This window comes from Peromyscus maniculatus, chromosome 8 (genome assembly GCF_049852395.1).
Source record: "Peromyscus maniculatus bairdii isolate BWxNUB_F1_BW_parent chromosome 8, HU_Pman_BW_mat_3.1, whole genome shotgun sequence".
Classification (NCBI taxonomy): Eukaryota; Metazoa; Chordata; class Mammalia; order Rodentia; family Cricetidae; genus Peromyscus; species Peromyscus maniculatus.
In genome coordinates, this window is record NC_134859.1 from 92,892,824 (window position 1) to 92,906,206 (window position 13,383).

Genomic DNA, 13,383 nt, shown 5'->3' on the forward strand with positions numbered 1-13,383 from the left:
TTGTGGACTGAAAAATAAGTGGTTAGAGCTAAATGCCTGCTCATTCTTGATTGCACTACAATACACATACTATAACACAAACACACATAAATTTCACATACTGTAATGCAAACAAGATACATGCTGTACAATACACACATCCATGTCAAGATCAACTGGCAGAAGTGAGTTTTCTCTTTCCGCCATGTGGGTTCTGAGAACTGAGCTCAGGTCATCAGGGTTGGCAGCAGGATTCTCACCTACTGAGCCTTCTCACCGGCCCATTTTTAAAGTATTTATACTTTTTTTGTTCTTAAAAGTGGCATCTATGTTAGTGACTATAAAGAAGGGTCTCATTTGACTTTGATTTACTTTTATAGAAAGATTGTTCAATATCTTTTGACATGCAGAAGGGCCATTTATAAATCCTTTGTAAAAGTCCTTTGCCCAATTTTTAATTGGTGTGTGCGTGTGTGTGTGTTGTTGAGTTATAAGAATTCTTTGTATATTCTAGACCTTAGACTCATATCAGAAATATTTGCATATATTTTCCCATTCTGAGAATTTTATATTCACCCCTTTAATAACAGCCTTTGATACACAAAATGGTTTTTTGTTTTGTATTTAAATCTAGTTTATTCATTTTTCTCTTGCTCGTGCTTTTGGTACCATTTATCCATTTCCATTCTTTGTAAAATTAAGTCTTTAAAAAATATTTTGTATGCATGGGCACATATGTGCCCACAGTATGCATTTGGTGGTCAGAGGATAGCTTGCAGGAGTTGGTTCTGTTCTTCCAATGCTTCCTGGGGATTGAACACAGTTGGTCAGGCTTAGTGGCAAGTGCTTGTACTTGCCAAACCATCTCATCAGCCTTCTTTTTTGTTCTTTTGACGTTCTAGTTATCATTCTAAGTTTTACCAACACATCTTTCAGATTTCTAGTTCTCTCTTCTATGTAAATCTGCTTTCAAATTCATCTAAATTTAAATTTCATTTTTTTTTTTTTTTTTTAAAGATTTATTTATTTATTATGCATACAATGTTCTCTCTGCATGTATGTCTGCAGGCCAGAAGAGGGCACCAGATCTCATTACAGGTGGTTGTGAGCCACCATGTGGTTGCTGGGAATTGAACTCAAGACCTCTGGAAGAGAAGTCAGTGTTCTTAACCTCTGAGCCATTTCTCCAGCCCTAAATTTCATTTTTTAACACTCTAAAATTCTAAACATTTAGTTTCTTAACATATTAAACATACTCCTTTAAATGCTATAATTTGTTTGTCAACACATTGTATTTTTTGTCAGATTTCTGGCTTATTTGGCTTTCCCCCTTGTTCTTCTCTCTTTTTCTCTCTATCTTTTACATTTACTTATTTGTTCAGTACTAAAGATTGAACCTAGGGCCTTGAGCATGTGAAGCAAGCACTCTGCGCATGAGTTATATCCCCAGATTGCATGATTTTTCTGATACATCTTGTTCAATGTGTATGTGTTACTGTTAATTAATGGCCAGATGCTATATATGCATACTTACATAAATGAGTACATGGAGACCTATCATGGCATCTTCTCTAAGATGTGTTTGTTTTTGCAGTCCTAGCAATCTACTATTGTCTTTATTTAATCTTATGAGAGATATCCGTGTAAGACTCAGTCTTTCTATGTGTTTTCTCTCTTCTTTTCTCTCTTTTCCTTTCTCCCTTACCTCTTTCTTTCCTTCCGTCCACCCATCCTTCCTTCTTCCCTCTCAGTAAATATACAAATGAATTTGTGTGTGTAATGAGTCTTTCCTCTGTGCCGCCAGCCCGCTCCCAAGTAATTACATGGAGACTTACTAATTAATGAAAGCTCGGCCTATAACTTAGGTGAAAGGCCTTAGGTTATTAAAACATTTTAAATGCCATATTCTGTAGGTCTCTACGGTGTTTGAAGACCACCTGTTTATCTAAAATATATCTCTATTTAACCTTGAAAATATATATAACATTACAAGTTTGATTATTATTGATGACTAACTACTAACCTGCATTTCTTTTACATTACATTTTTAAAAGTGCTGCATAGGTACAATACTTTAAACAAGACTAGAAACATATATACAGTATAACAAAAATAACCTTAAATTTGTATCAGTATGCAAAAATATCTTAAACAAGAGTAGAAACAATATTTTCTAACAAAAATAACCTTAAATTTGTATCAATATACAAAAATCCATACCAATGAAAATATTTGAGATTAATAGTTGCTTTTTAGTTTAAAATAGATTCAATAATCTACCCTTTTATTCTATCATTCCTATACCCATCCCTTTTCTTTTCAGAAAGAGATCCTTGAATCTAACTTTGCCTTGCTCAGTTTCTTCCCTTATCATGACTAGTAACAACTTGTAACCAACCCTACTAAACAATGACAAACATCCATCAAATGACCAAAAACCACCCACCCCACCTCTTGGGAATGTGAGCGTTGTGTTCTTAAATACTTCTTATTGTCTGGGGGCAATGGCATCTTTAAGGGACCCTGAGAAAATTGTGATAATGGTCAAGTCCTAGAAGAGCTAGCTGTATTATTTGTTGTCCAATCTCTGTGTAATAGAAAAGTGCAGTGCTTATCTGAAGTCCTGGCTAGAGTAGTGTGTGAGGCTGGACTATTTCAGCTAGCAGCTTTGAAGTTGTTTTGGATGCAGAATTTTGAGCAAACTGTAACAGACATTCAGAGAGGCTGGATCACCTGGGATACTTGTCTTTATTGGCATCTGGTCCTTTTTTCAGAAAACACATAAACTTTTAAAGGTAAAATATGTATCTGCATTAACACAAGCATGGAATGTGCGATGTACACAAGTCAGCTAAAGATGATTTTTTGTTCTATGTTTAAGCAGGTAAAAGACACCTGTCAACTTTATAAGTCTGTTTGGACTGCATAACCAAACAGTAAAATAAATCTCCATCCATGTCATCTGAAAGAATATAATAGCTCATTAGGATTCTGCAGCCACCAAGATTTGTTATGTCTCCTCCGGTCTCAGAGCTGTTCCCATGTCGAGGGATCAGCATATATGTCACCTGTCCTATAGCCTTTCTTGGCTTTTTCCCTTATGTCTATATCCAAGATCCTCAGGAGGTCTCCTCTGGTCAGATCTGATCTCGATTAACTTTGAAGGAATCCATAGCTTTTCATTTCCCATGGAAACAAAAGCACGACCTCTTCCCCATCACAACCCATTTCCCAACTTCCATTCTGAAGCCAAGCATCCCTAATTCAGCAGTCCCTTCCACAATCCAGTGTCTTTCAGCAGGTTCTGTTCCCTGTTCATTAGTATTCAAAAAATTCAAAATTAACAAATTAAGGTCCAAACTCCCTGTGTTACAATATTTTCCCATCCTCACATGGCTTATTTTTTTATATTACTTTACTCTTTCTTTAAAGACTTTACTAATCTTGAAACTATTTATTTGTTTGGTTATTTATTATGGCTGTCTATACCCATTTATTTCTGTATCTGTTTAAAGATTTTTCTTGATTCCCTGGTCCAGACTGCTTTACTGCATGCCTGCAGCCTTTTTGATTGCATGAGACAAGCATTAAATATACTGCATGACTCTACATATGCGGCTGGCTAGCTCAAGCCTGCAGGCAATGGCCAGGAGCCTCATCTCTGAGAGATTGCCAGACTAGGAAGTCATGTCTGGTTGCGTTTTTGCATGTTTTGAACTTTATTTTTAAGCTTTCTCAGGTCCTATGTGTAAATACATGCCTCCATGTTGGATGCCATATGTATCAAGTCTTTCTTTGTCCCACCAACTAGCTCCCAAATAATGACATGGAGACTTCTTATTAATTATGAAAGTTCAGCCTATAGCTTAGGCTTGTTTCTAACTAGTTCTTATAACTTAAATTAACCCATTTCTATTAAGTCTATATCCTGCCATATGGTTTGAGGCTGTTACCTCTCCTCCTGCACGTCCTGCTTCCTCTGCTTCTTCCTGGTGACTCCGCTTTTCTTCCCAGAGTCCCAGGAAGGCCCACCAAACCTCTTCCTGCCTAGCTATTGGCCATTCATCTCTTTATGAAACTGGTCAGAAGTCCCCTTTGCAAAGACATGTCTTCACAGTGTAAACGAATATTCAAATATTCTGCAACATAAGTGATAAACACACACACACACACACACACACACACACACACACACACACACACACGGAGGGGCTATTCTGAATCATCCTAGAAGATACATTTTAGTAAAGAAGGAAGACTCTGTTCTCATCAGCTTTTTTGTACCATCCTTTCCTATTAACAGGTGGCATCTCCACAGAAAGCGATTGTGCTTTTGAGCCAGACTACGCTGTTCCACCACTTCCAGTGAGTGAAGGTATGCAGCACATTCGGATTATGGAGGGCATGTCTCGCTCTCTTCCATCCTCCCCCTTACTCACACATCAGTCTATCAGTGTTCGGCTCCAACCTGTGAAGAAGTTAACTGGTAAGGAATTTACCTGAATATAGTATGTTTGACAGGAAACCTGATAGTATGACACTTTAAATCCCATCAGATGTGTGTATGTTCATCTTCAGATTTCCTCCCCTTTGGTCTTCCTAGTGTCATAAGACTCTTAGAAAGTACAGCTCCTACTGATTTTCATTTAGAGAATTAGAACAGTACTCAGTTTGACAGACATTTCTAAGTGACCCATCTGTTGTGGACATATTTTTCTAGGTTTTCAGGAAGTTCTTAGTTTTACCAGAATACACTGTTGTTCTGACTTCATTTATCAGCTTGTTCCTGTCATATTAACAGATGGAGACATTATAATTTTAGTTGTATTAGAGCTTGACATTTCAACAAATGTATAAACATTAGCCATGGTTTTATTTGAAATAATTATTTGTAGATCTCATCTCTAGGGTTCAAAGATGACTTAGATTTTTTTCCCCATAGAACATTATAACTTCTTGGGATATTTATTGTGATTTGTATGTTGAAATTCCATTGAGTTTCAATATATCTCATGATTTGTATTGTTCATTCAATTTATGTTAAGTTTGGAACTAGGTCTTTATTAAATGGACTTTTATCCTCAACATTTTCAGGGCAGAAATTGTAAGATATAAATGAAGACTATTTCCATGTGAAAATATGTAAGCCTGGGCCATGTTGTTAGGTTCTTCTGACATTATCAGTATATTCTTAAACCAAAACCAAACATTTTTATTATTATATTTTAATTGTACAAAATGATGAATTTCATTATGGCGTTATTGGTAGCATACTCGTGATAGTTGTCAGTTGACTGGTATTGATGGATTCTGAGTGCATAAAGGCATAAAATTAAGGGTATGTTGATTGTTTCCTCTGTGATTGGTTTTGAGCTAGGTAGTAGGGAGATTTGGTTGTCATGACAGTTCAAAAAAATAGGAAGAGGATAAATTGAGACTTTTGGACTCTTCTAAATAGAATGAAGCACTCAATGTTTATAATTTTCACCGAAATACAACATTTCGTTATTTTGTAGTTTCATAAAATGTAAGTTTGATCTCTTTACATTGCTTATTGTATTTTAGGTAACTTGAGTGAGTCAAAGTATTGACTCAGATCATTAGAAAAAATTGGTAAAATAGGGCTGGGTAATGGTGGCTCATGCCTTTAATCCTAGCATTTGGGAGGCAAAGGCAGGTGAATCTCTGTGAGTTCGAGGCCAGCCTGGTCTACAGAGTAATTTCCAGGACTGCCAAGGCTACACAGAGATACCCTGTATCTATCAAACAAACAAACAAACATAAGACCTAAACAAATAAACAAAAAATTGGTTAAATACCTAAATGACATAGTAGCCTAAATAATCAACTTTAACATGGTGTGACAAGAATAAACTTTGATTGCTTAGAAATCCTTCTTTTTTGTAGTAAAAGGTGTCATTACTAAAAACACAAAATGCAAACTGATAGCTGCTGTGTGTTGTGTTTCATTTTTCCACACCTCTTGGAAAAAGTGCAACAAGTTTGGGTTTCTATGAAATGAGGTGGATTGCCTGGGTTTTTGTGGTACCTACCTGATTTGCTTACATCAACTTCAAATGTTAATCTAAATAAGCTATATTTGTTAAAAGATAAATACATTTAATAACATAGTAACTTAGTATCTCAGAGGTGATGTCATGGCACAGCAGATTGGGGTATAGTTGATTAGTAACATGTATGAACCTCTGAATTTTAATTCCACAGTGTTTAAAGTATGCGGAACTTCTCATAAAGTTTTACTTACTAAAGTAAATTCAAAACCTAAGAATTAAAGATTGAGAGTGAATTTTGAAACTTCTGAATGAAGGAAATATGTATACTAAAAGAAGATTCTGTAAAAATGTTTCTTTGGCCGTTATTCCCCCAAGTAAGGCAGATGATAAACTTTTCTATTTAACACAGAATAAGTGAAATTATTTCAAAATTTAAAAGAAATCCTTGGTCAGTAGATTGCTTATCAGTTACCCTTTTCCTAATTATGTCTTGTTATAAGTAAATAAAAGGAAAGTTAAAAGAAGAAACTGTAGACAATAAAGAAATACCCTCCAGAGGTACATACCAAAGGATACAAATTTAATGAAGCCATTGGGGCTAAAATGAACTAATTTATCTATTTCTATGAATTTAAACTTCCAAGTATTACTTATATGTATATTGCCTACCAAACAGTTAACCTGTTTTATTTCTTTTATGGCTTTCTAACGTTTGGTTTTCTGTTTTCAGTATACACACATAAGGCTCAGTTATTCAACAGATATTTATTCATAACTAAATTCTAAGTATTTCTATAGATAACACATGTCAGTGTAAAAGACAAGGTCTTGATTTAAGGTTTTTATATTTCTGTTGTGAGGGAGATTGATAAGAAATACATAACCATTGGGCATGGTATTACAAGCCTTTAATCCCAGCACTTGTGAAGCAGAGGCAGGCAGATCTTTGTGCATTTGAGGCCAGCCTGGTTTGCACAGTTCCAAGACAGCCAAGGCTACACAGACCCTGTTTAAGGGGGAAGGGGATATAACCAATAAGTAAAATGATTTTAGATAGTAACAAGCACTATGAAGGTATGAAATAAGGAATGGGGTGCAGAGAAATTGGGGTAGAAATGGAGTTTCTTTTTATGGAATAATGCAAGGGTAAGAAAGGGAAGGAGCAGAATTTAGGGGAAGAGCTAAGGAAAGAGCTGGAGTCTGGGTCTTCTAGGCAAAGGGAACAGTATGAAAAATCCTAAGACAGAAATGATCTTGGCATATTCAGAAACTATAAAGAGCTCAAGTGAGGTTTGACAGAGTATGTCAGAGGAGAGATTAATAAAAAATGAAATCAAGAGGCAGGTAGGAGTCGGAAATTTTAACCATGGCAAGGAGCCTACTTTGTAAGATATAAGCAGAGATGGAATGGGGAGTAATAAGATCCACTTCAATGTTTTTTTTTTGGATCTTATTGGTAAGCATGTAGAGAGAAAATAGAGTGTGAGGGACTAGAATAATCTGTGTTCATTAACCTTGCAAGAGTGGGTTCTTTCTCTGTACTATATGAGTCCCAGGGATTGAACTCAGGTCATCAGGCTTGGCAGCAAGTGCCTTTACCCACTGAGCCGTCTCACTGACCCTCTTCATTAACCTTATACATGTTTTCCTGATTTTTAAATAGTCCTTAATTCAAACAAGATAAGTACTTTTGTAGTCATTATAAGATACTACAGAGGAGTAACCTTTTCATGTCATTATTTTCAGGCAGCTTTTGTACTCAACATATTTTTACGTTAGTCCTTTAACACAGATGTATGTGAAGACTTGTTTGCAGAAAGAATTCCATTTTTCAGATATTTTGACTTTTTGTAAAGAGTAAGAATAACAAAAGGTTACTTTAAAAGATACAAATAACTTAGAGCTTGAAAGTAATTTTTAAATGTATAGATGCATTGCTCTATTTAGTAAAAACATAAGTTGATACAGCAAAAGCAGTTGAGACATAGGCTCAATGGTAAGACTGCTTAAGTTTGTATTCCACATCTGATTTAGTCATTCCATCCTTGTATTCTTCTATACAGTGGGGATGTGGTTGTGTCTTATGGTGATACACTGGTTTTACTAACCTAAAACCATGTTTGGTAAATCTTAGGTACTCAGTGTTAGCCGTCATTACTGAAACAAGATTGTTTTAAGTTTGGTGAGCATATTTTGAAAATTGCTTTTAGTATTAGATGCCAGTTGGAACTTTAAAAAAAACACTGTTTTTGAGGAACTGTGTAGTGAATTATGCACATAATCCCAGCACTAAGAAAGTTGAGGCAGGATCATGAGCTATTGGCCAGCCTTGGTTGTACAGTCAGTTCCAGGCCAGTTTGGACTACATTAGGAGATCCAGTCAATCAACAAACAAACTGTATATGTTTTGAAATCATATTTTTATTGAATAATGGAAAAGTGCTAGAAATATTCACTTGGAAGTGCTAGAAATGTTCACTTGAAGGTCTTCTATGTGGTATATGCTTCACTAATAGAGTTTTACATTTATCTTCATTTTACAAATAAGTTAACTAAATCAGAGAGGTAAAAGAGGTAAATGCTTGCTAAATTGAAAATTTGCGAAAAATAATACAGCTAGGAAATGATCTTTTACCAATGAGAAAATTGAGCATTAGATAAGTTGAATACCTGCCTTTTGATATTTGTATCTCATTTACTTTTTTGTTTTTGTTTCTAATGACATAAGATGTAGTCAAATGGTTTAAGCAGTAAATGAAAACTAGAAAGCCGAAGTTTGAATAGGAGCCACTGTTCATTTGGTTAATTAGTTATGTATTGCTGTGTAATGGGAGTGATGTGGAAGAGTGCAGAGACACACTGTTGGCCCTAATTAGTGCCAGGTTCTTAGTTATTGCTCTTTCCAAGATTTCTTAATTGTATCTCAAAGACTTGATATTTCTTAATCTATAAATATTAAAGAGTGCATTGATTCATTGCTAGTTAGTTTATGCCATTTACCTATGCTTGTGTATGTAAACATCAATACAAACAACTTTGTTCTGAATTTTACAAATAAACTTGAATGAGTTTGAAAATTTATGTTTATATGCATGTATATATAGTGTTGTTTGCATATAAAAATGAAAATTTAATTGTCACTAATATGGATCCATGTGTGTTATAAATTGATATATACACACACAAGTATAAAGACAGGCATTTGGTTATGGTAGAGACATGTAACTACTAAAAAATGGGACAGTGATGACATAAGTTTAGTTTATGTCATTTTTAATGTTTGTAATTTTTACCCTGTGGCAAAATTGAAATCAAAAACTCCATGAGGTGGTATAACAAATTTGCTGTGTAATCTTGTTCAAACTCATTTAAAAAAAAATCTGTATTTCATTTTCTTTGTTTGTAAAAATAAGGATAATAACATTATGTACTTCATAGAACAGTAAGAAATAGATAGGTACCGTAAACTTTATAAGTTGGTATCTAACCTAGAGTAGGTAGTAAAATGCTAGCCATAACTGTTAAAATGTCTACGAAACTTGAGACTTGAGTTTCTGTCAACTATATTAAATGGGCTTTCTGAGCTTTAGAAGTGACTTTCATTTAACTTTGAAAGCCCTTACACTTTCTTGATGTTTAATCTTCAGATACTCCCACCAAATAGATTAGGCAATGTATTGTGGATGGTAACTCATAATAAATGATCTGATTATAATAAGTTTGGACATTTGAAATACTGGCTATAGACAAAGTAGTGTTTTTGTCATAGATCAAATTGAAACATTTACTTAGTTTAGAAACATTCTGTGAGAATCACCTTAAAGCTCTTTTGACATTAAAAAAGGCCTATACATTAAATTAATCTACATGATCTAACTTGTTCATCGAGCGTTTATCCTTACCTTACAGTTTTGGGAAACAATGGAATTCAAAATGTATGAGCCTGAATTTTATTAGGATTGATGTGAAAATTAAATATGATTTATTAGACATACCTCCTAGCATATACTAAATATTGACCAAATGATAGTTTTCTCATAAAACTAAGAATAAATAAGGAAATGTAGCTTTATCTCATAGGCCTTCTAAGAAAATTATTAAAGACCTAATTTGAAAATATAAAAGATCTAGAATGTGTTATTAGTCTTTTACAGTCTGACTTACTAGACATACTATAGAATATGAGTACATATTTTGAATTTTAGAAAAACGGCATTCTAGGTGCCTTATCCATTCCTTTTGTGGGGGAGGGGGCAGAGACATCTAACCCAAGCTAAGCTCAAAGTTATTTTATAGCCAAGGCTGGCTTTAAACTCTGGATCCTCCTGCTGTTACCTCTCTATTGCTTAGATTAAAGGCGTGAGCCCCACTGAGTCCAACATAGTGGATTTAAAAATGTAATAGGTGTACATAGTAGTCCAAGCTTCATCTTTAATGGCTGTTATGTTCCCATTTTTGTTTTTTGTAATACAAAAATAAATATATGAAGACTTTTCAATATCTTTGGACTATGAAGACCTACCTTCTATAAATCCTAAGGTTAATTCAGTGATTAAAAACAGCAAGCAGGAACTATTTCTGGTCCTGCAGAGATTATTTACTAAGTCCTTCAATACTAAAGGTAGAAAATTTTAGGGAATTATTACTTCCTTCAGTAAAAATAATTTCAGTTTTCATGAGTCAGCATTATTAAAGCCAACAGAACCAAACAGGTAAGAGGTGTATGATCATCATAGGCTAACAGCTTGGATGTTCATTAGCTGATAAATGGAAGAGAATGTATTACTGCCATATTGTTTGACAACAAAAATAAATTATTTACTTTTCCATGCTGCAGCCTGGATGAACCTTGTAAATGCATTCTAAATAAAATAAGCCAGTCACAAAAGGTCATATAATTATTTGTGAAATTCTAGTTTATGGAATGTCATGAATAGAGACTGAACATAACAGTTAGTGATTTCCTAGTACAAAAGGGACGGGTATGTGAAGTTAGTGTGAAGAGTGTGAGGTATTCTCTGGGTAATGAAAATGTTCCAAGCATAGGTGATGGTGATAGATCCACAAGTCTGTGAGTATACAAAGCCTGTTTTAAGTGGAGGAAGAGTAAATTTTATGGTATGTGAATTATAATTCTGTAAGTTGTTTTTAAAAAGCACTGCATATGGCAGACATTGTTAACAATAAAAAGGAAAATTGATGCATTTATATTTAATATAGATTTTGTGCCTCAGAATTAATAACTCAGTGAATAATGAATATGAGGGATTTGAATAATGCAGTTAATTATTAAGTATAGAAAAAACACATTCGTTTTTACACTGAACCGTTTCTAAGTATTGATCATATATTTAGTTGTAACAAAATCTGTGTAGTATACATTTACAGTAAAAATAAAAATGAAAATGGAATCTAACAACCAAAAAGAAGGAATAATTATTTTCCTACTTGCAAACTTTTAAAGAATTTTAAAGTAAGTTTTGAGTTAAAAATAGAAAAAAAAAGTTTTAAAAAATCGCTGGGCGGTGGTGGCGCACGCCTTTAATCCCAGCACTCAGGAGGCAGAGACAGGCGGATCTCTGTGAGTTTGAGACTAGCCTGGGCTACAGAGTGAGTTCCAGGACAGGCTCTAAAGCTAAACAGAGAAACCCTGTCTCGAAAAACAAAAACAAAACAAAACAAAATCCAGAAGTTTAGTCTAAGGTGTATTAGAAGTTAGGAAATGTTCCCATTGGGGCACTGTTAAAAGTCATTACCCTGAATGCTTTGTTAGCAAAAGAGAAGTCATTAAAGTAAATTAGTTAAGCACTTAACATAGGAGATAAAATATGGAGGAGTAAATAGAAAAAAATCGACAAACTAGAAAGCTGAAGTGACTAAAATTAACCAAATGTTACTAGAGGTACCACTTCTTGGAAAAGACTGAGAAAGTAGAGTCTTAAAGAGAAATGGTAATTCATACTGAAAAATTAAAGCAGGAAAGGAGATAAATAATAAGCAACATTAAAAGACAAGAAATGAATTAGCCACTAATAATAATGAGAATATAGTGTACAGTTTTAGAGCACAATATCAAAAAAATGGAAGAAAACATGATACAAAATTGACACAAGAAATAACAACCAGCCTAATAACCACAGAATTAAATATGCCTGCAGTCAGCAGACCCAACTGATGCTGCAGGTAAACCTTTGCCTAACCAAACCTTAACCTTCAAGTATTAATGATAGAGGTAGGTACGATAATTATATATAATGCTTATTGAGCTATTACTGTGTTCCAGACAGCACTTAGTACTTTATGTATGTGAGGAAATTCAGTCTTCACAGCAGTCTAAGTGGGTAGCAGCAACCTCTTTCTAAACACTTTCTCTTTTGTAGCAGAGCCTGTTTGTTTCTTGAATAGTTGTCATTCCTGCTCTGATTTCCATGGATGAAATATGTTTCTTAGTTACAGCAATCCATTAGCACTAGTTCTGTCTTTTAGAATAATATGGTATACAATTAGCATCTTCCTGCTATCAACACTTTATAGATTCTGAAAGTACTCCTCATGATTTTCTCTAGCTTTAGAGATTTTGTTAATCTTTAGAGATTTTGCTTAATATTAAGAGGATGCTGAAGCTATGTTGCTTAGTGGTACCAATATGTACACGAATCCAGACCGGTGATGTGGACCTGTAATCCTAGCACTTGGGGGTGGCTGAGGTAGGGTTGTGATTTCAATCCCAGCCTTGGCTGCACTCAAGGATCCTGTCATTTTTTTTTTTTTAATTTTAGAAAAAAGCACAAGAGAGAGATCACTTTGGAATATTTTAGAATTGCATTTTCTTCTAACCCCATATTAACTCGTAGTGAGCATTTTTCTTTTGCAAAGACTTTATACATCCATATTTTAACATCCTGTGGACCTATAACTCTCTGAATTTCTTGTCTGGTTTTATCAAATTACTGTTAGTAGTTACATGTTCATTTCTTCATATTCTTTTAGAACTCTCTAATGTAAATTGTGTGGGACTAGATTTTGATGATATATTTTTAAACTCCTTCCTCATAACTTACACTTCTGTGACCTCTTTATGATATTTATTCTATGCTTTTTAATTTAAGCATTATTTTCCTTAAACATTAAGGCAAAATAAAGGTTGTCTTCTTCTGTTTGTGCTGCCATAATGAAACAAGGCTGAGTAATTTATAAAGAACAGAAATTTATTTTTTCATAGTCCAGAAGTTCAAGATCAAGGTACTGGCAGGTTTCGTTGTATGGGGAAAGTTGCTGTCTGCTTTCAAGACTAGGTATCTGGTTGCTACATTCTCTGGAAGGAAGGGGTCCTCATGTCTTCATATGGTAATGATGAGAGAGCAAAAAAAAACAGGATGTTGTGTGAAAA

General features: G+C 34.4%; 1 protein-coding gene across 22 annotated transcripts in view; it reads left to right on the forward strand.

The window, feature by feature from the left end:
• Positions 1–13,383, forward strand: part of Tanc2 (tetratricopeptide repeat, ankyrin repeat and coiled-coil containing 2) — a 338,567-nt gene that overhangs the window by 130,784 nt on the left and 194,400 nt on the right. For 17 of the 22 annotated variants that reach the window (XM_076577705.1, XM_076577710.1, XM_076577703.1 and 14 more), the window contains one exon: positions 4,283–4,465. In XM_076577705.1, the coding sequence (XP_076433820.1) occupies positions 4,283–4,465 (183 nt within the window). The remainder of the gene's footprint in view (positions 1–4,282; positions 4,466–13,383) is intronic. The other 5 variants (XM_076577713.1, XM_076577721.1, XM_076577725.1 and 2 more) reach the window with 1 other exon arrangement.